This window comes from Numenius arquata, chromosome 6 (assembly GCF_964106895.1).
Source record: "Numenius arquata chromosome 6, bNumArq3.hap1.1, whole genome shotgun sequence".
NCBI classification, from domain to species: Eukaryota; Metazoa; Chordata; class Aves; order Charadriiformes; family Scolopacidae; genus Numenius; species Numenius arquata.
In genome coordinates, this window is record NC_133581.1 from 54,256,232 (window position 1) to 54,283,240 (window position 27,009).

The window sequence follows — 27,009 nt, forward strand, 5'->3', positions numbered from 1 at the left end:
GACTATAATATAGCACTTTCAATATCTTGGGTATACTTGGTTTGGTTTTATTTAGCTGAGGTGTTTTTGTTAGTTATGAGAGAGAGAATTGTTCAAATTACAAAATAATATTGCATAAAAAGCATCGTGAACAAGTGATTCTACAGTATCGTCTTATTAGGGAACAAGGAAGAAGGCAGCCATGAAAATTTGGATGAATTTTTGTCAGTGGTGATTCGAGAGGCACACCTGTGAAGTTCTTATTCTTATGTTTTGGAATATGTACTCCTACCAGAATGTTTGCTTTATGAGCAAGTGAAGACTTTAGGTGCTTTAGCTAAATTAGCTGTGCAGGTTTGGGCCTGGAGTCATGACAAGTTTGTAACAGAGGTCTTGGGGAAGAGTAAAACAACTGCAGGTACACAGAATGCCCTCTGTTATACTGTGGCATTTGCAACAAAAATAGAAAGAGCAAATAGGTTGAGTTGCATTAGATAGTCATGGGCTAGAATATGTGGTATATTTTTTAAAGGGTTCACATAAGACCAAATTGTGCAGTCTTTACTCTGGCAAAATTCCCTTTTACACTGTGAAAAACTATCCTAAATACAGTATCTAAAGAATTTGAGTGCTGGATATTGGCTTTTCTTTTAAAGTTATTTTTGGAGCTTTGACACACATAACATAGATGTTAATCAAAATCTGCCTTAAAGTGCAGATAAAAGATAAAAGGCTTCCACTAAATTTTGTCTTGATAATGCAATAAAGTGTTATCACATTAGAATCCTTGTCAAAGTAAGGTGTCTAACATGTTTCTGAAAAGGCAGCATTTGTGGAAAAAAAAAAAGTTTTTATTGTTAGAAAAGATATGTCACTTTTGTTATATTTTACGGCTTTAATTGTTCTGTTACTTTGTCTTAGCCTTGAACAGTCTCTCTACATGAACAGATCATATCTTAGTATTTTATATGTATATATAAGCTGAGTTTTTTAAAAATAATTTTATATCACATCTGTTTTTACTGCATGTTGCTGCATGTCTCTAGAGGCATACAGCATTTTTATTTTCAAGTAAATTTATATTAGTTACAGTCTCCAGCTGTTTTAGATATAGGATCATTTCCTGTTGGTACAGTTTCCCGGACAATTCCCTTTCTTTCTTCTCAGAAGAATGAGAAATTTAATTTAACAAAGACATCCTATAATTGCCTTTGTATCTAGCAAGGTATCTAGCAATCTAAATATTTTATTTTATTTAAAACATCTGTCTACATAATATCATATGACTATACAAGCCTATATCAGCCTTCTGAAAGACAGCTGCTGCCACTTTTATTTAATTTATAAGAGACCAACAAAATTGCTCCTTAAGATAAAGCCCGTCTGCCACTGAGTCATATATAAAAAAATTTTGCAAGATGAAAATTGCTTGCATTTACAGTTCTTGTTAAACTAATCTAGGTCTTTTTCAAATTTAGAAGCATCGTTTTTCCTTTTCCCGCTGCCCCCCACCCCCATCCAATCACTATGGAAACATAGGAGCTTTACATATACATTTTTTAGAAGCTCATTTTATTAAGATTGAAGGTACATTTCTTTTTAAGATGAAATGCAAACTAGAGTTGCATCTTAATTGCTTGCTTGTGGGGTCTATTTATCTTCTGCTATCTTCATTTTCTCAAAGATTTGGTGCAAATTATACTGGTCAGAATTTTCACACAGTTTTTCAGAAAATGTGTAGGGGAAGTGATAATGTCAAAGTAGATTTTTATCTGTTTTGTGTTACTAAGCTTTGTTTGCAGTGATTGAAAACTGTTTCTTTGTATGAAGCAACTCATACTGAAAAGAAAATGTTTAATAGATAGTATGAATTTAGGCACAGCAGTCGTTAGGAAAACAGACATAGGCATTCTACAGTGTGACTAAATAAGACAAGTTTACCTTTTCCAGTGAAGTAATCAAAATATTCCTTTTTGGAGAACTAAGAATATGAAAGGAAAATGTTTATGGTTCCCTACTGGCACACAGTTATGATTGACAGGAAAAACCAACATGTATGCCACATGAGACATCTTGTTCAGGAACTTTCGGGAGGGTAGTAAATTGGTGTTGGCACAAACACAAAAAAATAAAATGACTTGATTCAGCAGTTTTCAATTCTAAATCCCCAGGCTCCAAAGAAAGAAGTAAATATTCATCAAATGATCAAAATTTATATTGATTTTTATTCTGCATTAGCAGCTCAAAGTCAAGATTCTTGACAGGGTGGATGTCGGTTTGAATGATTCTCTTTGAAATAAGGATACAAGCACTGGGCTGAGTGCTACTGTGCATTCCTGAACCATAGGAAAAGACTATTAGAACCCTAGGAAGCTAAATTTTTTAAAGAATTGTATAAAGGCATGCTTGTTCTGTACTGTTTTGATAACTAAATTGTTGTTATTAGTATGTAAAGTAATTCTTGTCGTTCCTGCTTTACTCCATCCTTTCCATTATCATCTAAGGACAACTTTTTTATAATACTTGAAAGGGGAATGGTAGTTCATGTACTATAGTAACTGAGTTAATATCAGTACTTCCCAAAGTAAGCATATTTTAGAGTTAAGTGCTGGTCTGGCAGAGCAAAGGAAGCAAAGATGGTATCTGCACATTATACATCTTTAATTTTGCAGTTTCTGCCAGGGAGTAAATAAAGATCTTGGGGGAGGGGGTGAGGGAAGGAGGATGGAAATCTAGGGGAAGAGAATGTGAGCATGAATGCAGCACTGAAACACAAATGTGATGACTGTGATTACCGAGCTGTGAGATTTAATGAGAAAGCCTGTATTAGAGTGAAGTAGAAAATCATAACCATCACCTCTGGTCTATAGGGGTATAATTGGATCTCAGCCCTCAGCAAAAAGTAAATAAATAAGTTAGTGACATTTTTAACAAACTTAAATATATTGAGAATAAAAGGGGAAGTTATCTCCATTACTGTACTGTTGCAGTGTACTTGGGCTTTCTTAAGCATCTCAGCTTGCATTAAAATGAGATTCATTGTCGTAAAATGGAAGAAGAGAATAGTAAGTGTGTGTTTGTGGGGGGGTTAAATAAAAAGCAAAGTGAGGCAGAAATGCTGTAACTATCAAAGTGTTAACAAATTTCCCAAATGTCCTAGGTGCTTACAATTCAGCAAACATCTTTAACGGCATAGCTTTAAAATTAAATTTTACAAACATTATGGGTAATGCTTTAATAGTATGCAAATTGCAATGAAGTCACCAGCGGCAAAGCTGACCTCTCAGCAATACAAATATTTTATGTTTAAAACAGTTATCTTTTTACAGTTCCTTCTACCTCAGTAGGTGTCAGGTACTTCAAGAGGCTCCTCATCTGAGGATCATAAATAAAGGAGCAGTAGTCTGTGCCTGCTTTTTATACATGGCAAAGCAGTTGTACAAATCATCATATTTAGCTACATGTTTTGCTGTTGCTACAATAATTACTCAAATTTTTATTAATAAATTTTTTTTATTTCCTCAAAATTGTTTTTTTAATTTTCTGTTTCTAATTTTCCTCAAAAAACATACATATATATATCTCACATATATATGGATAGGAAACCTAATGTACAGAGAAAAGCACTTAGCCTGCATTTCCCTGCTGTTATTAAATAAATTAATTAAGTAACATGCGGCTTTTATCCTTCTTCATAGTCTGCCTACTCTTACTTAATCTTGCAGTGGAGACAGAGTCCTGTGTTCACTTCTGCACAATTTTATATCATTAATAGTTCAATATCTAAAAAGCTACTGAAAAAAAAGATTTTAGTTTCTTCCTGTAAAAGGAGAAAAAGTGATCTTAATTAAAAACACCAAACAAACAACGCCCCCTCCCCAAACACTTATATTGTGTAGTAAGAAAACATTCCCATCAAATATAACATCAAATAGACTATGTAGGCATGGAAAGAATCTCCTTCAATTTCAGAACAAGTCAAATAAGCATTCAGTGAGAGTCTTTGAGGTACACTCAGTGTAGGAGTTTGGACTTGAAGATGTTTGACACTATTGAGCCTCTCAAAATATTTGACTCAAAATATTGAATGAAAAGGAGACTTTAGCTCAAAACTTCTGCAATTTTTTGAGTTGGTATGTATAGGAAATTGTGTAACTTGTGGTTAAACATATATATATTTGTAATGATTAAGTTAATAAATATGAAACATTTCTCAAGCATATAGAAGCTTTAAATGGAGCTACCTGGAAAAAAACCTGTTCATGCACTACGTAAAATAAATGCTATGTAACTTGCTCACAAATGGTAAAGTATTACAGAAAATAGATCTTATATTTTTTTCTTTAATATGGCATCATCTTAATAGTCTTTTCTACATTTTGTGTAGGTTCCTTTCAACATAAATAAGAAAATTATGCAAAAATCTCTGTTCATAAAAAGATATCGAAACATAAAACCGGAATACTATTACAGTATAGTAAAATTAATTAAGAATCAATGTGTATTACCAAAGTAAATTGAGTCATACATTGAAAGTTTAAAGAAGTAAATAATTACCTTGTATTTACTTCCAAATTCAGACAACTTGGAAGCCACTTTCTACAAATAAGTCATCAGGTTTCACTTCACTGTGAGGCAGTGCAGCTCCCAGCGGTGAGAAAAGAGATTTCTCCAAAATATGCACAAAGTAGATCTCTCAGTAAAATTTCCAAGAAAAAGGCCGTAACATTTTAATATTATTTCAGTCACACTCTCCTGGGATGTGTTGGGTAGTTTTCCCTGGGAGGTATTGGTTTTGCAAAACCTACCTTCCTTCATTATTTTTAAATAGAAATGTACTTGCCAATCTGCTGCAGAGAGAGGGGCGGAGGAATACGCACCATCACTCTGGAACTTCTCTTGCACACGTGTGCTGTCCTGAATTCTGAGCATTGGTACCTTTAGCCTTAAGGGCTCGGCGAGTTTGAATGCCCAGCCCTATATATGGAGTCAGGTGCACTGCCTGTCCAGGTGGTTTGGTACACAGGCCTTTTAGAGGAGCATGACTTCTAGAAATATCATGCTTTGGGTGATAGTCAGAGTCTTTAACAATCTCTTTTTAAGCCACTTCATTGCTCTAAAAGTGCAAACAGAGGGAATGATAGGAACAATCAGAACTGTGCAAATAGTGGAGGTTTTAATTAAGTAAGATTAAGTTTACAATTTTAGCACATTGAGGAAAGACTTTCTGTGTCTGACTAGTCTTTCCTCTTGTTAACTGCTTGGGGATCTTGAGGCGGGCCTGGAAAGGTATTCAACCTCGTGTTTAAGTTCAACATACCTGTGACCTGACCTCCTATAACAAATTGTTTTCTCTGCTGGACAGGAAGGAAACCAAGACAAAAGGTTGTGTTGATGAATCGCTCCTTTCGCAGTAATCTGGGTTTGTAAGAATGGGACTGTTTGGGCTTACAGTTCTCGTGGCATATGAAGAGGTGTCTCTGAAGGAGCTGGAAGGCATGTGGCAGTTTTGATGAAATGCGCTCTAACCATTATGTTGATGGGTTTGGCTGCATCTGCATCTTTGTCAATTTGTACATCCTGCCTGGTTTTAGCAAGCACTGTTCTGTCATCCCAACCCTTTCTGTTGTCAGAGCAACCTGCTCCCCACCTGGCCCCTGACCATTACAAACCCTTCTTTTGCGTCCTGCCTGTCACTCACTCGTTCTGCAGGCTGGAGATGAAGACCTGCAAGACAAGAAAAGTAGCGAAAGATACTGGCTATTGTTCAATTCCCGTTCTTACAAGGACTTTTTTTCACCTTGCAATTTTGGGATGCTGTTGTCAGAAACTATTCAGTCTTGGAAGTCTGTGGAGAGGTTAATCCTTTCATACTTTTCTTCAATGCTTTTTAGCATTTGTGATATAGGGAACTTCTCTGGGCACATAGCTGAGATCTGTTTGATGCACAGGGCATCCCATGCTCTTGTGCTGTATTTAATGTTACTCTGAACAGAAGCAAAGGCAGGGGAATTAGACAGCAGAGGTCCAGATTTTAAATTAACAGCATGATCAGGACAGCTCCCTGAATTTGGTCAGACAATGCTGCTGAGGCCACGCTACTGATTGCATTTGCACTGCACAGTCCTGAAGTCACAGGTCATGTTCCTAATCTTTATAACAAACAGCAAAACCCCTACATATTTCTGAAAGCCAAGGGAAACCCTGCAGAAAAGTATTGCTGTTATTTACAGGCACTTTTTTTTTCTTTTTTTTTTTCCCTCCCCCTGTTATTCCTGATGGTTCTGGGAACTGTCTGAAGTTCTGTCTTGCTATAACACAGCCCTACTCTATCTAAAATTTCATTTTATGGCTCCTGTGGACAGGCTTAAAATTCACTGTGCTGTTACTGCTGTTGCTTAAAGTCTACGATGAGTTTAAGTACCTTGATAAATAAGAATGTTGTTGCCTTGTAATTTTGCTCATTCTGTGTGGAGGTTTCACATTGTTGTGATGGTTTTAATACACTGAAAAACAAAGTGATAAAGTTATTACCAATATAAAAGCATTTCTGAGATTTCTGAAGATAAAAACACTTCGCTAAGATTTTAACTGGTAACAAGCATACCCTGATTAACAGAATTAATTTCCTGCATGATCAAAACACAGCATGTCCTTTGTAATAGGACTATCAAATGTTCAGCTCTCAGTAAACTAATTTTATGATATAGGATTATTTTTAATCTGATTCAGTCCTGAAGAGAGTGTGCAAGATGAAGGATGGAAGAGGCAGGGGAGCCAAAAGCAGGAAGGGCAACAGACTAAGAAAGCAGTCAACTGCAGCAAGCTCCCTATTTTAATTATGCAAAGGGAGGCAGAAAAAAGGGAACAGGAAAAATGACAACAGAAGATAAGAGTTACCATCCAGCTTCAAGAACAAAAACAAATGCCTACACTTAGAGTAGAAGTAGTACTTCCAAGAAGACACTTGAAGTCTAGTGTGGCAGTGGTATAACTTTTCTACAGCACTGTAGAGAAAGGATAATGCAAGATAGAATACTTTCATAATTCAAAATTCAACTCAATGTATTGTAATTTATATATTTAAAACAGAATAGTTTGCTTACAGTAACATAGTTTCTAACAAAAGACTTGCGCTCCCTAGGAAACAGTGTCTGAAAATACTTCCCTTTCAACACCAATTCAGTGATATTTATTCTAGTACATTCCAATAGAAAAAAAATTTGCAGCAGAACAACACTAGTATTGAGTTCTCATCTCCAATGTATATTGGTGTAAATTTTCAGTCTCTCATTTGACACTCTGTATACAATATAACCTTTCAGTCTCCTTCCTCCCACAGTAACAGCCATTATCCCTTGTCTTTTCTTTCTCTACTTCAGAATAAGGTCATTCTAACATGCAGGTCTAACAAGAAATACAATGTATTTTCATTGATTTGTATTGTCACTGATTACTCCTTCGTGTTATATAGTGATTTGTATAGTAAGGGACATTCTACGTTGTCATGCAAAGCCAGTCTTAAGGAACAGATTCTGCACCCCAGGCTCCCTCAGCTTATTTATAAGATCTTGCTTTTTAGAAAATGAGCTTTCTGACAATAGCCTTGAAAATATTTACCATTATTAATCGAACACTAGGACTGAATATTTGGCACTAGTATAGAATTTTTTCACCGCTTTTCCCCAGAGACTACTGTTTTTTCATAGTCTTGTTCAGAGATTGGATCCTCCAGGCTCAAGAAAATTAGAGCATTTTGTCATTTGATTATTGGAAATATCTCAGTTTAATTTACAGCAGAATATTGTAAACCCATTCCATCCTAGCAGGACAGTGACTGTTAGAGAATTTGTTACAAGCATGTAACCAGACCATCTCCAGCATCTTTATTGTGTTTTTACTGCAAAATGGTCATTTAGAAGAGGACCATGAAGTGGAAAACAACTGCTGAGTATCATTCCTTGGCAATTTTTTTCCGTGTTCAATTTTTCTGACTTACTACATCCTCTGAAAAAAAGAAGAAACTTAATTCCACTTCTAAGATGGAGCAGTAAGAGTAAATGAATGATTGCCTCCCACCCAATTTCTATTACATGGATTTGGGATGATGCATATCTCAGTAGACTTTCTCAGGATTTGCTAGATATCCATGTCCATAGGGGTGTGTTTGTGATAGAGATTAAGTTCTTATAGTTGTGTTAAGTAATAAGAAAGTATATGTAGGACAATCTAAAAATGCACACTTAAAATAAGCTAGAAGGTAAAGCAAGTAGCTTTTCTATATTTGATTAGCAATTAATAAAGTTGCATCTTTATTCTGCCAGAATACTGCAAAACTAGTCCTTCATTATCACTAAAGATTTTAAGTTGAAAATAAACTGCAGTAGATTTATTGCATATCTGTGCTGTGTACTGTTTTCTAGATTGCTCCTTGTGCCTGTTAGTTCAGCTTCTGCAGAATGTTGGTTTTTGAGACTTAAACTGATCAATACCTACTCGAGGTCTTCAAAGCCTCTTTGGATTTGCAGTTGATATCAGTAGAAGAGGGTCAAAAAAAAAATCCTTAAGTACAACAGTGAGATAGATGAATTCATACAGAAAAGGAATCAGAGAGATCCATCTGAAACTCTACTCTGCCTGAGTTTGAGTTGCTGTAAGTATTCACAATCGTTGAAGACAGAAATTGGGTTTAGAAACAAAAATTGTTATTTATAGAGGGATCATATTTCTGAGGTACAAGAACTGGGACACAATTGCTTGTATTCAGGATTCGTAGAGTATGATGTTACCAGAGTTCATAATCCTCAGTACAAGAGGGCCTGTGAGGAAGAAATAGTGGATTCTTATTCATCCTTCTACATATATTTACTTACCCTTTCCATCCTGTTTTTCCTCTCTTCCACTGTTCTATTTCATCCTCCTCTTTCTTCTCCCCTTTTCCATGTACATTAATGATTTGCCTATTTACAAATATTTTTGCAAGTGAACAGAGAACTAAAGATCTGTGAAAAGCTGCTTGCTTTATTTTTCCTTTTTCTTATTTTAAAATATAGAGGAAATTATAGGGAGCGGAATTCGAAAACGCCAAAAAAATATGTATCTCAAGTATTGAGATAGCTGCGCTATTTGAGAAATGGGATGTGTTCATAGAGTTCAGAGCTGAGATTTAATTCATATGTGTGAGGTTGCAGAGTCGGTGAACTTCCCTTCTTTTGGAGTACTGGGGTTGAGGGAGGAGGGAAGAGGGAGTTGTATACATAATTTCAACAACAGCCAAAAAAACCCCCCGAAAAACAAAAAAGCCCCACCCCAAAACAAAAGAAAACAAAACAAAAACCCAACCACCTAAAACACATAGGAAAAAAAGCAAGAATTACTTATCTTGATTTCCAAACCCATCCTGAAAATCAGGGAAATGATTTACTTGAAGTTCTCCACAAGGTTTCACCTCTAGGCTTAAAAACAATCACAGAAGATTCTAACTGATAATGGCTTTAGACTATATAACAGGGCTTTAGACTAAAAATGTCAGACAACCATACCTAAAATAAAACCAACCAGTGAATAACTGCTTTCTGGTAAGAATAAATTAAAAGAACAAACTATTAGCCTGATGTGGACAATAAAAAAGACTCAGCTGGAAGATTATCCTTACTGGTGAAGAATCCTCCCAGAAAAGAAATTTGACTATGGAAGGGGGTTGTTTATCAACTTAAAGGAAAATGTACTTCAGAGTAGAAGGGGAGCAGGAAGGTGATGATGTTTGGGAAAGTGATGATGTTTGTTTATTTGCTGGTTTTGGTCATTTTCGAGTTATATAAACAGTTTTAATTATAGTTTCTGAAAGAATATGTTTTTAAGCTCTCTCAAACCTTAAGGTTTTACTCTAACCAGACAGTTCCAACTAGTTTGTTTTGTATTCAGGTAATGTTTCTTCACTGGTAATCCTGTGGGATTTAATTTTCCACTATTTTAGACTAGGTGTGAAAGTCTCGTATTTCATTTATGTACACAATAGAAGACCTGCATGGTTTACTTAGAATTTTTGTCTTCTATCTCCTTGGAAAATTGCTAGTATTTTTTGTTGTTGTTGTTCTTGTTTTAATTTCTCAAAAGCATATGTAAGAAGTAACTGAGAGAGAAAGCTGTAAATGTTTGAAAGAGAAATTTTAACAGGAAATGGAATTTCCAAATCAGCTACATTATTACTCAGCAAAAATTGCACCAAGGCAAGGCATAAACAAATATGCGTAACTGTTATTACCACAAGCTTATAAAGACATTCCAAACTTCCTTCAGACTTTCCCTACTGACATTCTTCAGTGCCTATTTCCCTTCATTTGCCTGAATTTTTCCTAGATTTTGCAGATTTCCCTTCTCCTCTCTAGCCCTTTCACTGCTTTCTCTTTAAGGCTGCCGTTGTTTCATAGACTGGTAACTCTGTCATGCTGTCAGCAGCCAAGCAAACTCTTCACTTCCCTGCCTCCCACAGTAGAAGATGCGCTAGAGTCCTTATACAAAATTTCCTCCGTGCTTGTTACATTTGCTTGCCATAGCACCAAATGGTTAAGCGCGCATCCTCCTCCTAATGGAAATAAGAGTATGTAGTTACACAGAAGTAGCAGTTTTTGAAGCATTATCAGAATTTGTGATGCGTTTTTCTTTCAGTGAAGCATATTAAAAGAAAACAATAGCATATTGGTCCCAAAGTGCTTTTGAACTTACTCTACCCTCTGTTCTTTGTCCTGTTCCTAGGGGCAAGTGTGGCAAACAGCATATTTCATCCTTTTATCATCTGGTTCTCTGAGCCCCAGAATCAAACTGATCACCACAGCTGCAATAAATAAAATGTCTATTCAATAAGTTATGATGCCAAATATTATTCAACATTCTTCTGTCCAGGCATAGTCTGATGGAAAACAGCACATCTCACTTATTGCCTTTTTCATTGCAATCAAAATTGCTGAGTAATCAGTGGACACCAGAAATGGGAAAGCACAATGTGAATACTGCCAGCTTTCTTGGTTTTGTTTACACTTACTATTTAAAACAAAAATACCTATAGCAATATGGTTTTCAGTAGTTATGAAGCACAGGCAATATGTTAACAATATCAGTCTTGAAGCCTGTAAGAAATGTAATTTAATGTATCTACCTGTTCTGTCATAGTGCATGATTTCTAATAATTCTAATTCCATTCATGTCCAGACATTTTTATGCAGCATTTGATTGGATGTACATCTCATGTAATATATAGCATATTCTCTGATAGAAACCTAAATAGTTCTGTTCTAGCATTTGTAAATACACTGTACTTTTACCTGACTTCATGGTTCAGCCTTTTTGTCTATCATGCAAGGAGAAAAATGATGATGTGTCATTTGATTAAAATTGTTGCAGTCCAAAAGTATTTGTTTTAAATGCATTCTTTCTGAATTTTTTTTTTTTTAAAGTTCTGTTGTGTTTTCTTTTCTCTTTGTTTTCTCTAGGCTGAGGTTCAGCTATGCTATCTGGAAGCACAAAGAGATGCTGTTGAACAGATGTCCTTAAAGCTGTACAGTGAGCAGTACAACACCGGGAGCAAGCGAAAGGAAGAGTTTGCTGATATGTCAAAAGTTCACACAGTGGGAAGTAATGGGTAGGGAACTATTCTTTTTGTTGTTTTATTCTCACTGATCTGTATTTTTTTTACATGATATACTTTTTCTCACTTCTAGTTAACCAGGATTTTTCTTCCTAGTCCAAGAGGCAGGGGAAGGCTCTCTCTCTATATATTTATTTTTTCATATATGAATGCAAAAAATAATGGGTTCTGGATAATTTATCCAAATCATGGTTTGTTCTTAGGACTACCTAACGTTATCTAATAGCAATCCATTATTTTGATTTTAAAAAATGTAATGTGTCCTTTTGCTTCAAGTTTTTCTCCTCCAATGGCTTCGTGTCATTTGATTTCATAGCATCTTCCAAGGAAGCATCTTCATAATATATTAATCACTCTGCAAGACAATTCTCTATAATTATTATTCTACTAGTGCCTAAGCAATACAAACCTGAAGCCATTCATTCATAGTTTACCAGTTCAAACATCACAGTTTTGTACTTCTAGAAAGCTTTGATTTTTAACTTTTCCCTTGACTTGGTCTTCTCAGTCTGTTTTTAATAAATGTAAACTCACCTGCACACACACATATATTATATATGTAAGTGTATCTATAAAAGCACTCTTTCTTAATAGTTTGAGCAAAGAATCTTGGACAAATTAATCACTGGACTATGCTAAAATGAAGTTTTGCTGCCCCCCCCCCCCCTTCTTTTCACAACCAAGAAAACTTGTAGTTCTGGTTTAAGCCTTTTTCTTGAAAATCTTTTGAAAACTGTATCTTCCAACTGCTAGCTCCCCTAAATGAACATAAGAGCATGTCTGTGAGTTCAAAATAGTGAGGCAAAAGCAGTTTGAAGGAGTCAACTAGTGCTCATTGTTTGGGTCCAACCATCCTGATATAAGTTTTCTCCTAACCAGTAAATACGGTAGAACTTTTGCCTGAAGTTGACTATGCAAGGAAAGTAATTGACCAAAGTGTTCATGAGTTCTTTATCTCCAGAACTTCCTTTTCTAATTCTTAACTCAATGTTGAGGTCTTGGAAACACAGTTTTATTAAATTACCGACTGTAAAGATAAATGAGCCTTGTAAACATCCCCTCTTATTATACGGAAAGATGACTGTTTTAGAAAAGTTGATGTGGGCTAATTATGTAGGATTACTGAGATCTTGATTACATATGCAGAAATCTGTCAGATTCTCAAACACGACAGTGCAGCTAGTGCCAACCATAAAAATAATTTGTTCAGAATTGGTGTGTATATAAATGTGCACTGGGGGCTACATGTTCAAAAACAGCTTCTAATTTCCAGCCACAGTTGAATGTGAGCAAGACTTAACATTGGAATTCTGTGTGGGACATAAGACATTAAGACATCAACAGACATTTGATTTTTTTGAGGATAGGGGATATAAAGCTTTAAGTCTCATGGAAACATCCAGTTTGTAACTCTACAGAGCATATGTGTAAAGCAAATAGGCTCTTAAATGCACTTGTTTGTACTTGTAATTACATGCTTATTACTGGAAATGGTAATTACTACTGTTCCCTACCTTTTCTGTGCTGTGGCCACCTTTCTGGGTCCTTATGTCCATCCCAGCCCTTAGAGACTAAACAGTGGCTTAGGGGGCCAAAGGACCAGAGGGAGACAAATACAATACCATGTATTCAGCTGTTATAGAAGCTGGGGTGGGCTGAATTCAGATGGAAAACTTCCAATTGAACTAGTCTGAGGTATTGTATTGAACACAATGGAAATGCCTTTCAGCTCTTTGAAAATACAGTTGATACAACATTTCCCTACTGCATAAAAACTGTGGACAGAAATTCTACAGTAGGATGACCTAGCTAGAGACTGAGATCTATACAGAGAAGGGGCCATTTAAACAACTGGGAAAATTAGGGTATCTATCCGTTTGTTGTGGAAGTTTGGCTTAGGAGAAAGAAGAGTGTCTACAGGGAGAACAAGACTTATAGTAGATGGAGAATTGTTTATATAGCGCGGGGAAAGATTTGGGAGGTGGCTTTGTGTAGGAAATAGCCAGACTGAGATAGGTAAGGGAATACCTGCAGAAAAGGGCAGTGCCAGTGAGTACATAAAGAACAGATTTCCTGCAGAACAGCGATGCTGTTACAGCAGCAATAGAGAGTGTTCTTGTGTATCTACATGGAAATGGCTAAAGTGACAATGAAAGGGAAGAGACCGAACACCCATTGCAGGAGAACATCAGCTACCCAGGCAGGAAGAGGTAACCAAGGGCAGCTGAGGGCAGCTGTGAAATGTTACAGCAGATCTGGCTGGAGGTATTGCATCCCTCAAAACCAAAGCGGAATTCATACAGGTACTATTGGGAGATATGGTTACAATATTTACAACACCATTGCACAACAGGAAGGACAGATCCTGGGATCCTGTCATCACCTTGTATTGGGCCTTCACAGATGAGGCTTTGAGATAAATGCATTAAAAGGGGCTTCAAGTAGGCACAGAATATAAGGCAATTTAAAAGCTGTTAAGGTCACAATGCTGATTTCTCCTGTATCCTCCAAATAAAGACGTGTATGGAAAGGAGTTCCAAAAAATGATGACCCAGAAACTTGAAAGAACTTTTTGCATGGCTGATTTTTTTTGATAGGCATACCAGTGTGTTTACAGTATTTCTCATTACAATGTGAATTATACCATCAAAGAAATAGCACAAACTGGAAGTGTGTGTTAAACATGGGGAAAAAAGCTGATGGAAATAGCTTCACATTCCTTTTTATTTATTAATGCCACAGACGAACTGGTTTTCTCATGAGAAAGGTGCTCATGAATTTTCATTCAAAATAATAAATTGATGTCCACATTTTAAGAAATATGTTTAGGGTTCAAGGGATTAGACATGCAACTCTGCATATCTGATTCCCTGTTTACCAAGATAAAAATATACTTCTTAATGTCATTTCAGTTATTATGGAGCTAATGGTTTTAGCTTATTAACCAACAAACCTATATTAAGGAAGCTGTAGTTATCTGCCCTTTAACTAATGCTATAGCATTCTTGTTGGCGATGTTTCAGTACTTTTAATGGAGCAATATTTTTTTGCAATAAACAGATGACCTAATTTATTCTTTTTTTAGAGACTGGTAGATTTGGCTAATCAACCGAAATTAGATCTTTTCTATACACATCAGTATTTCAGAAGTTATGCTTTCCCTGATTCTGCCTGTGGCGATATGAAAAAAAGATCTGCTAAACCCAGAAAAAATAGATTCTGAATAAAAAAAAGAAATATTCAATATACCACAGAAATACTGACAGGTACATTTTAATCTTAACCTGTCACTGATCCTACAATTGCTGGATTTTCTGAAATATCTTTTTAGGGGCTTAGTAACTTACATCCTCTTCCAAATAGTAATTTGATTGTAATCAGTAGATCCATCCATTTAGATGTGAGGCATTCATTTTAAAAACAAAGCTTTTTTTTTTTTTTTTATATCAGAGTTATTTTAGAACTGTTAAAATATTGTAATCAAATTTAAAAAAACCCAAACAAATATAGACGATGCTTCACTATCTTCAGGCTCAGGCAAGTAACTGCCATAGACAGGTTGCTTAAAAATGCTCCCAGATGACTTCACTTTACAGCAGAAAACCAGAAAAAAAAAAAAAGAGAATATGCACAGTATGTAAACTGGGGGGGGAAGGGGGGGAAAATCCCCATTACATCTTGCATCACTTCCTGGTCTTTTTCCAATTAATCCTGTTTCTCTCACTCTTCATTTTGGGTTGAGTTCCTGTTTAGAGCTTTAGAATCATATAATCGTTTTGGTAGAAAGAGACCTTTAAGATCATAAAGTCCAACGGTTAACCTAGCACTGCCAAGTTACCACTAAACCATGTCCCTCAGCACCACATCTACATGTCTTCTAAATTCCTCCAGGGATGGTGACTCAACCACTTCCCTGAGCAGCTGTTCCAATGCCTGACAACCCTTTCAGTGAAAAATTTTTTCACTTCTTACTTGGAGAAGAGACCAACCTGCACCTCACTACACCTGCTTTCAGGTAGTTGTAGAGAGCGATAAGGTCTCCCCTCAGCCTCCTTTTCTCCAGGATAAAAGACAATTTTTAGCTAGAAAGCAAAATGTTTAGCAGTTTCCTTCTGCTTATCTGGGTTTTATAAAGGTCAGGAAAAAGTGCTTTTGTATGTCTTTAAAGGATTGATTCATTCTGTTACACCAATACATGGACAAAATTGGACTGTAACTAAGATGTGGTTCTACAGACACAAAGCAGGTGTTTGGTTCCAGCATATGTTCTGCCCATTGTAGTAAAAATCCCAGCCCACTTCTTGGTGCAGTTTCTACAGGCATCTCATCCCATTCTGACAGCAGCAGGTCATGAACATTGGATGTAGACTTTGATTCCCATCATCTTCACATCTTGATTTAGATTTTGCACTGGTACAAACTGGCCATGTCCAACTGAATCTGTACTGCTTTATATGAGATGAAATCTAGTCTCTTACATCATAAAACATATGTTTTAATAATGTCTGCCAGTTTTATGACTTGGGATAATATTTGCATAAGACAGAAGGGAAAAAAAGGAGCAGTGGATACTGAAGATACAGAATGATTATACAGTTCTCTGAGGAAGGGAAAAAGATTCAGTATTACTGTAAATATACCATTCAAAATGGAGTTTAGTTTTATTTTAGTTTCAAAATGATATCTGAGTCAAATACCTCCTGAAACAGGAGAGAAGTCCTGAACCCCAAATGAAACTATTATATTTCAACAATAGTAACTTGCCCTTTTATGCTTGCTCTTCTTTATAATACCATCATTGCTTGCCTTCTCAGGGCAGCAGGCAATTTTAAGTAAGTGCACCTCATAAATTATTGAGTAAAGTATACTAAGTACAGTGGATTAAACTAGAGAGTTACTTCAGAAGCAGGAATCAACACTTGTGCATTATACAGGACTTCCTTTGTTGTCAGCTCATTGAAAATAATACTACAGAAGGCAAATTCTTTCTTCTCTCTTGCTTGCTTTCTTGCAGAAAGACAGTTCTACTTGTCACAACTTTATCTGTAAGCTTTCAAAATTATCATGTATATGGTACTCTAGTTAATAACAACTGAGACTGTGATAGTATTAATAAATTAAATTAATAAATTAAAACCATGTTTAGTTTATGGTTTCTATGTTGAAATACTCCTAATTTTTTTAAAGATGTTGCTAAAAAAGTTGTTAATAATAGGATAAGTTAGCTTTAGTGGAACATGCACTATTGTTTGATCAATATGGGGTTTTTTTTGATACTACTGAAAAGGCTTTTGCTAGTTCCAATTTTGCGAGTTTGAAGACCCCCTTTCAAGAGGTATCTTTTTGACGAATGTGCAGTTTTTCAGCATGTACCTTCTGTCTTGTATCACAGTGTTTTAGAAGAATCTATGCTTTACTTATTCACTAGGCTTTCAATAGAGAATCACATTAATCCTTTTAAGCTCCTTATTCTAATGATTTATTTTGTTGAAAACCATAGTGATCCTCCTTTGAATTTTAATGATTGCTGGCTATTCAAGGATTCATTGTTTTGACTTCCTGTCCTTACCTTTGTTTCTTACATGTCTGTAGGGAACACCTGTCTAATACTGTATCTGGCCTTAGTTCTCACTGGCTTACCATATTCACTCAAGCCTATCTTAAGGCGTTAAGTTGAAATGCTAGCTACTCATCCATGAAAATAAATGTAGGATATTTACAGAGATAGGCAGATAGACAGCAGAGGGATGGCTGAATGGATTGAGTCATTTTTTTGATGAAAATAATATTTTTATATGAATTATATCAAGATGATTGTTGCAAAGTTTGCTCAATATAAAGTCAGCACTTTAAAAACCATTAAACAACAACATCTATGGGGGATTTCCATTTCAAAATTTTTGAAGCAAATGCAGTATGCCAACAGTTGTCAGGATTTGGCATCAGCCGCTGAATTTAGGTCATGGCACTGGCTTAAATTGGATTTCAGTTTTCATTTTCATCCACTCTGTATAAATACAGAATGTCTCTTTAGAAATATAACTAGGAACATCATGAGTTTTCAAGAATATATTATTCTAATACAAGATTTTAACAACTACACAGTATTTATGCATAATACATTTTGTTCCTTATCTACAGCCTTTTGGACTTTGATTCAGAATACCAAGAGCTCTGGGATTGGCTGATTGACATGGAATCCATCGTGATGGACAGCCATGACCTGATGATGTCAGAGGAGCAGCAGCAGCATCTTTACAAGGTTAGCGCTACCGTTACTGCCTTTACCTAGCTATAGAAGATCTGATTAGCTTGACAAGTCTTTCTCTCACAGGATATCGCTGCGTTCATTGTATGTATCATGGTGTCTATTAGAATTCCCTTCCCTGTCCCCAACCTCATTTCCATCCCCTGTGCGCTGACAGGCTGCACCGACATCATAATTGCAAGAAAGTTCCCTTTATCACATTCTATTTGGTGTAATTCTATAGAAGGACAAAGATTTGTCTTCAAGATGAATAGAAATAAATGAAACTGCATTAATAAATAGACTGAAACAAAATGAAGGAAAAAATGAAATGGTAGCATTTAACAAAATGTGTTTTGATTGGAGCTTTCAGCTGGATTTTTATCCACCTTTCAGATCTCTTCTGGGAAGAAAGAAATTTGCCTTGATTTTGGTTTGATGCTGCCAGGATACAGGACTCTTCCAATTTAATTTTTATTAGTTCTACATAAAGCAGATATTGTGATGTTAAGTCATCACACTTGCTTGTGATTTCATCAAAATGATTTTGAACTTGCATATGGATTAGAAGGTCTTCATCTAACGTATATATATGTGTGTATATATATATATATGCACACACACATGGTTTCTCTTATTTGTCATAGCAGTTTTAGCCCAGAAGCTTTATCACTTCTTTTAGATAGACAGTACTTTTAAGAAGTTCCCCAAAACGTGTGATTTGATCCTAAAATTGATTCAGGCTTCACTGTGTGTCTGAGAAGCTCTAGTCTATGGGGCTGAGGGACGGTGGGGGAAAGCAAGGAGGGACTTTCAACAGAAATATCAGACTGCAGTAAATCTTTCTCATTTAGGCAATTTTTATTGGAGTAATTCTGACAGTTGTCATCCTTGAATTGCTTTGAGCATATGGCATATTTCAAAGAGCAGATTGTGAATCATAAAAAATAAAATTAATAACTAACCACAGAATCAGCAACAGTATAATGACAAGAAACAACTACCCTCTAGCTTTTTTTTTATTTCGTATCGAATAAATGGGACATTCAAGGTCAAATAGAAGTTGTTTTCTTTCTTCTATGATTGCATGATTTGATAATTTCTTAAATATAATTTATTTTTCCTTGCTTTAGCATCCTAATTTCTTCTTGCATTTTATTCTTTCTACTTTTAGTCCTTTTATTTTAAACACCCAATATGAAAGGCTTGTCACTTGAGTTAAAATATGTTTATAAATGGAAATATGGTTTAGGTCCGAACTATTTTAGGCTGCAACTGAGTTTAATTCAGTGGCCTTCATTTCTTGCTTTGACAATCATTTCTTATTTTTGCTAATGTCTTTTTCCTACCTTTCTAAACATGTAATCAGACTTAATCATACATTAGCAGTCCTGGCCCTGGCTAGGCTCAAAAATAAACAACGTCACAAATGGGTAAAAAGTTTCTTGCGGATCTAAATTAAGATATTTTGGTAGTGCCTGTCCATGTAATACCGGCTTGTACCATGCCTCATCTAACCACTAGTTTTAGTCCTATACTAAAAAAATCAATAAACAAATTTTAAGGAAACAATCCGTCTATCAATATGAAACGGAACAAAGCTTAAGCAGCCAGCCTGAGTATTTTAGGTACTATTTAGGGTACTTCCCTTTCCAATATCCAAATGTAAACATTAAGAATAATTGTAGATAGTAAGGCTGGTACAATAATGCATAGTGAGAAGAATAAAAGAGGGCAATAATTTAAGAATTAGTTTACAGTACAGTATGGTAGCAAAATGAGGAATATTGTATATTTAAAATGGGAAGTAATAGTCTTAGTATTATGAAATTCTCTATTATGATCGGCTTGACACTGCTGAAAGAAAGTTTGCGCCAGAGAGAGTAGCTGAGTCTGTAGTCTGTGCAGCACGCAAAAACCAGCTCTGCTTCCAAAGCAGAGGCAGCTTTATTTACTCTGCAGTTTCCACAACGAGGTCATTAATAGAGCCCCCATCTCCAAAGTACCTATCTGGTCACTGCAAAACCACTTGAAGAAGGGTAGAAACAGACTGCCCGCCCTTCTGCAGTGAATATTGCCTGCATACACCTGTCTAGTCAAAGCAGCAAGGAAATTGTTAAGGACTGAAGGAAAGACTTAACTAGAAATGTGGAGTTTGGTTAAGAGATGACTAAGGAGTGTCCATAAAGCAGGAGGAGTACTTGCAGGTGATGTAAAAAGCTTGAGTGCATACCATTAAGGTCTATTAGCCTTTAAAAAAAAAAAAAAACAACCACCTTCCAAAGAAGTGTTGAAAGCCCCGTAATTTCAGACATTTAAAAGTAGACAAAAGAAAACATTAGCAAATGTAATTGAGGGAACAATTCTGCACTAGCAAAGGAGAGATGAGATAAATCACTAGGTCTTTATCATCCTTAATTTCAGAGATTCGTGTAACAATGAATCATGCCCTCAAAACAGTATTAATAGTTCTATAAAACTAGCCTAGTAAACCTCTCTTCTAATCAATCGTGACACCCTTTTTATTTGGAGGCTTTTATACAGAGTCGTGGATGGTCTGGTGCTCACAGCTAAGGGGCAGGAGCACTGCCTACACTTCACAGTGAACACAGCCATTCTGGTCTGTAGGGAGAGAAATCTGCAAAGAGAAATTCAGGCAGCTATTATTATCAGAATTCCTCAATGATGGGGGGTGTTATGAAAACACAGGTCTTGCTTTATCAGTTACAGCTTCAAATGTGAACCTGCTAATTGCATTCTCTGCATTTTGGTGGATTCTCCTAAACCCACAGATCCCTCTTCTCAGTTATTGAGCTGACAAGTAATTGTAGCTCTGAGCCAGCTCAGCAAGCCGCCTCTGCCAGGGAACCTGCTGTGGTATCACTATTACCAACAGTAATCATTGCCCCTAAGGAGTCTGTGAATGGGAAGGAGCAATGATAAAACAGGTAAATCGGAAGGGAAAAGCATACATTAAAGCAGCATAACATAATATATAAATGCTAAAATTGCATATGGGGAAATAAAATGTATTTGCATGGTTAGGCTATTTTCCCAGTACTCTATTTTCAGATTTAATATAGATTTAAGTCAACTCTCAGCTTAATTTTGTTTTGTAATATTCCAGGAGCTTCATAGTTTTTTATTAGGATCCTTATTATCTCTCTTTAACTAGGTTTTATTTTGCCGTTAGTATAATAGGAGAAGCAGAGTTCTTTTTTTTTTTTTGCTCTGAATGTATGTATGACTTCCTCCAGATTTCCTAGATTTTAATGCAAAGATTTACAAAAAGAGAAAACTATTCTTCCTCACTATGCTCCCCCATAGCTCTAAATGATTTCATCTCTAGATTCTTAAACTAGCTAATGATTTTGAAAATCAACTAGTGTTTGATAAAATGGCAGTCACAGAATGAATTGCTGACAGTTTATTTGTCCTCTAATGCTTTATCTATTAACGAAAAAAAAATTAAAAGGAGCATTTCCATGTTTTTGGACTCTTGCTTCTTTGTACTGCTGTAATAGCTCAGTTTAATGCCAAGTGTATCATGTTTATTTCATTTTAATCTACTGCATGTGAGCCTGATCTCATAAGCTCTAAGTACACAGAACTTGCATTGACTTCAGCTGTATTCATCTGCCATTACTGGAGGATCAAACCCAAAGAATTTAAACTCTGCTAATTAGCCCTTTAGTGGGAACTTGAGTAATTCTGTACCTTGAATGTTCAAAAATGAAGCAAATCAGTATTTACAGGAACCGTGGAGATTAGAAATGAGTATACTAGGCAGAAAAGTTAATGATACTCCTTTCCATTTTCCTCAGAAGATTAATTGCAAAACTTAATTGTGTTAGATTAAAACCCCATTTAAATAAGTACAGTATGATTGTTAAAATTGTTAGTATGTTCAGAATAAAATTAACTAAACATTTTTAAATATTGAACAAAAGAAATGATATTTTTCTGTCTGAATATAAGTAATGTATGGTGGTTTTAATACAAACTGCATAAGCTGTTAAGTCTTGCCCTGGTAAGTCTTCAGCAACGATGGTCGTGAGAGATGGAAAAAGACCCTTATGTCATAGTGCAAGGATTTTGAAAACATTTAGTTGACACGGCTTTTGAACAGGTTAACTGCTAAACTATTTCATCAAAGGGAAGCAGTGAGCTGTATTAAATAACATGAAAATGCACATCAAAAGCTAAGGATACCTTTCAAAAAAAGTTGAGGGGGAAAAAGTCTCCCAGCAGTTTTTGTTTCCCTACAAACAAGCTCTCCCTCCTCGGAAGGTGCAGTTCCCTTTCTCCTCTGGGTGTGCTGCTGCTCCATTGTGCCGTTCGCTCTGGCTCAGTGTGCTGTGGCCCTGAGTGGATCAAACAAACCGTGGTGAAAGTTTCCCTCATTTGCATCACTTCTAGACAGCCCTGTCGTACTCTTTGCTGACAGGAAATCACTGTCTTTGTCACCTTTTTTCAGTGATCTCCTTTTGGCAGAGATTGGCCATGTGACCAGGATTAATCACAACAACAGTTCTGGCTCAGAACTCAATGACATGTTTTCCTCAGCACTTCAATAATGGTGTAGAGGAGTCAGTAGGAAATGACTACATTAATTTCAGAGTGAAAAGATAATTAACACTTAAGGACTAGTGCTATAACCTATGGAGCTATTATTCAAATTAAAACTAATTTATTGCAAACTTGTGGAAAAAAAAAAAATCCTGTCCTTTAATGCAACTGTTAAAATAATCTTACAAGAGTCCCCAAGTTTAAAAAGAAGCACAATCTGTATTTAAAGCAGTAATATAAATATATAAAAACTTAGACATTTGAAACTGGAGGCTGAAGTATGTAAAGTGCTTACTTAGATGATATGAATAGGATACTGGCAAACAAAAGCAGCAGTGTGCTCCTAGAATGCTGTGCTTCAAGGAGTTTCCTTGGCAACAGAAATGCAGTTCCAAAAGTAGACAGAACTTTCCTCAGAAAACATACTATTAATAACAACCTTCCGGAACAACTTGGAACAATTTGACTACTTGGCAATAATAATGCCAAGTGTTCTGCAAATTAATCTAACACATAACAGTTATATGTTTCTTTTGCCCATAATTCTCCTGAGCTGGGGGACTGAGTTCCCTGCTCTTAGAGGATACAAATGTGCAAAGCAGTTCCAAATGCTGCGCAAAGAGAGAGGGCTCAAATAGCAGCAGCCTATAAGGATCAATTAATGTGCTTCATATCATTTTAACTTGTAAAACAGATTAGTTTAATTGGATTACTTTCTTCCATTTAAAACAAGTCCTGCGTACCTACTGAAGGCACATTGTAGTTCAGTCTTTATTTCAAGCAGATTTTCCGTATAAAGAAAACTTATTAAAAGATTAACAGCCTGCAGAGTGATATATTTGGACAATATGCTTAGGGGATTGGTTATAAACTGGAAAATGTGAACATTTTTTGCTCCTACACCGTGTATTCTGCACAGTTCGGGATGCCTTCTGTCTGTCGGGTAATCTGTCAGTGCCTGCATGGAGCTGCTAAAACAGTCAGTGTTAGAAGATGCTGATGGTTACTTCAGAGGAAGCTCTCAGCACACTGCAGGATTGAGCCCCTTGTAGGTACTAACTACAAATCTGCTACATGTGCAGTATTTTTAGATATGTCATCATTTGTGTATGAGCCAAGAGAATAAAATAATTTCAGATTTGCTTTGCCAACAGGAATCATTAGAATTCCACTAAAGGCCATAAGTTTACCAGACAGGAAAGGTAGGCTGTGCTACTACCTCGACTTTTCCTGAATTCTTGGATCTAAAGGTTAAAAGTAATCAATATCTCATTGTGCAGCCTGGTAATAACTAATAACCATGATGTTAAAATCTGAATGATTGCAGATAGCACCTAGGTGTGTTGACCCATTTGGGAGGGCTATTTAATTGCAATCAGAATAGTCATTATAGTTTGCTAATAAACTTTTAGGCTACCTTGCAAAAATCACCACCTTTTTGAAATATGACTTTAATGCTATTAGCAAATTATGTTCCAAAGTGAAAGCTTTTATTTTAAATGACAAAGCACATGTAACACTTTTTTAAAAAAAGAGAAAGATTATTCTGCTAAATAACACCAATGGAGATATTAATTGCCAATTGTAAATTACAGCACTTACTTATTTCTGCCTACATGGATTGATACATGCCTCAATGGAAGCTATTCTTTGCCTTTGACATTGTAGTAGGTTTTTAACCGTCGTATATAGTAAAATTGACTGAGCTAAGTTTTGCAGAAAGCTCTGACCAGTTACGGTTCTTCATGAAGTTCAGTAATTTCCATGTGCTAGGCTGGGGTGGTTTTTTTCCCCAGCAGACTAAGAACCTCTATGACTTTCCACACCAGGTAGGGAAATCAACTGTTTTGTGTGAGAGGTCTCAAAAATGCCTGATACCCCAAGCAGCGGTAAAAATCTGACTGCTATTGGAACATCAACTAAATGAGTTCAGGACCTGACACAGCAAAGTTTCCTAGTCTCTTACTGCTGGGGTGATGAAATTGTTTAACTTTTTCTAGTTAACAAGTATTTTCACTTCAGTTACACTGGAGAACAGAGTGAAAACTCCTTTGTGACACATCCTATAACAGCCAGCTCATTTTTCAGTGGTCCATATGTTTAACTTTGTAATATGATTTAATTTCTTGCTACTTCTGGCAAATTTTATATTTTAAAAAGCAGAAAAGAAAATTATTGTTGGCAAAAAGTTTTACTTAAAGCAGATAAATGCTAAGTTTTTGTCTTATATAATTACAACAGGAAAACACTGATTACCATGTCTACAGAATTACAAAGTAAGTCTAGAGAATGGATAAAGAAAAAATATGAAAAATATTTTTACATTTTCTTGGTTGCTTCCATAATATATTTCAAATGTAAACATGCATTTTTAAAGGCAGTGCTGTAATTTCTATGGAGCAGACTCCCTGTATTTCTGCAAGAAGTGGCTTCATGCATTTCACAAGAGTAAGTGGGTTTCTCCCATTTCTTCCCAGCATGACATTGAAGATGAACTTCACATTGTAGCAAAGCAGTATTTACTGAGCTTGTAGCAAAAGCCAGCACAGCTTTTGGGAGATTAAAGCAGTGTGTCTAGAATGAAAGAGGCATTCGACTTCAAACAAAAGTAAATGTGTACCACATAGCTGTCATCACCATTCCTTACTACAGCTGCAAAACGTGGACAATTTACAGTCATCACGTCAAGCATCTTAGTCAACTCCACATGCTCTGTCTTTGTGCCCTTGCTGGTGTAAAATGGTAGGATAAGGTCCCAAGCAGTGAGACCTTCAAGCATTGTCAAATACTCAGCACTGAAGCAATGGAGTGGCACACTCAGCTCTGGTGGTTTGAATGAACACATCCAGCAGTAAAATACCCAAAGCCATTTTCTGTTCATCAAGCATTTTTAGTTTTTTAAAAAATGGAAATTGCACCTTAATTCACCCCAAAGGATGACGATAATTACAACCTTCATTGCTTTCTATATTCTAGGACTGCCTGGTGTCCAAACAAGGTAGAAAGGGCTCAAAATTAGTTTCAGATATACTAAATTGTTCATATTCTCTAAAGAACAGGTAGGAATACCTGAAGTATAGCAGCACTCTGGCCTAATCACTGGACTGAGAGTCCCTAGGAAAAGGTGTTATACTTGTGCTGTTACACATGCAGTCAAACACCAGGCACAACAATACCAGTGCTGCAATGTTCTTTAATACCCTGAACGGAGTAAAGAGGCCATATGAGGCTCCAAAACATGGGCATGTTCTGGATTACAATGTTCTTAGCACAACCTTTCAAAACTTTATCCATTCATCTGAAGGAGTTTAGGTTATCTGTATTTTCTTGTTTCCTGACACACTGGATCACATGCAGACCACATGTAAGCAGTGCAGAGTCCTAGAAGCTGCCCACTCTGAGGCTAGTATTTGATATATTACAGCAGATTTTGTGAAAGTTCATATGAATCAGCTGGCTAAAAACATCTCATGAAGTGATTTGTAAATTTGCACTCACAATTCACTCATTAAGTCTCATATACAATCATGCCAAATAAGGGATATCAGCGCTCTATAAAAATAAAGAAATTCAAAGCAGCCAGGACTGGTTTCTCTTTATCGCACTGCATCTCAGAGCCTTTAGTCTAATATTTCACAGCCTTTGTTCTGGGTTGTGAAATCATGTACTACCTTTAAGATCTTATACAATGACTATAAAACATAAAAATGGCTCCATCAGGTCAGGGAATAATGTGTCCTGTGCAGTTCTCCAGATATTTTTCTTCCATGACATTGTCCAGTAATCCTGAATCCACATAACCTTACAGAAGCCACGGCATCCTGCCTCAGGGAGTCCCACAGTGACAAACCACCTACTGTGTGGTGTCTCTGTGCATGTGTCTTCTCTAAAGCTGTCTTCCACTGGTCTCACCAAAAGATGTATTGAAGTAAGATAAAATTAGAAGGGTTAATAACACAATGACAACATGATTTTTGAAGTTGCATGTGAACATGTTCTTGTTTTTTTAGCAGCTTGGCAAATTAGGCTTTTTTAGGGGCATGCAGATAAAAAAATCAAGACCAAAAAATATTTGGGGCAATAGCAGTACCTTATTCCTCATGTTAGTTGCCAGTTTTTAATTCACTTTCCTACTTTTTCACTCCATGCTCCAGGAGAAAATATAAATTTTTCTAAACTCACAAGAATTATGTGCTTTATCCATGATGTTTTTCTTCATAAACGTAATACAGAAAATACTATTTTCTTTCCCAATTATGCCCCATCAGTATACCTCATAAATAATTGATACTGTAATGTTTCTTTTTAAAAAATAAACAAAAAACAGATGACTACAGAGAACCTTTTTAGCAGGTTTTCTGTATGAAACCCCAATTCACTAAATCTCAATAAACTTGCAGTGGCAACACATTCAATGCATACATATCTAAATTATAAAAAATATGTTGCAGTGAAGTATACCAGTTTATAATCTGAATTTCTATTTGTATATGTATTTTATTTGTGTGTTTATTTTATATAGATTATATTTATGTATTGAAAATATGTAGAATCTCAATATAAAACATCT

General features: G+C 35.9%; 1 protein-coding gene across 1 annotated transcript in view; it reads left to right on the plus strand.

The window, feature by feature from the left end:
- The window catches only part of AKAP6 (A-kinase anchoring protein 6), a 229,355-nt gene that overhangs the window by 126,721 nt on the left and 75,625 nt on the right, over positions 1-27,009 (plus strand). The window contains exons 7-8 of the mRNA XM_074148618.1: positions 11,469-11,617; positions 17,765-17,885. Of these exons, the coding sequence (XP_074004719.1) occupies positions 11,469-11,617; positions 17,765-17,885 (270 nt within the window). The remainder of the gene's footprint in view (positions 1-11,468; positions 11,618-17,764; positions 17,886-27,009) is intronic.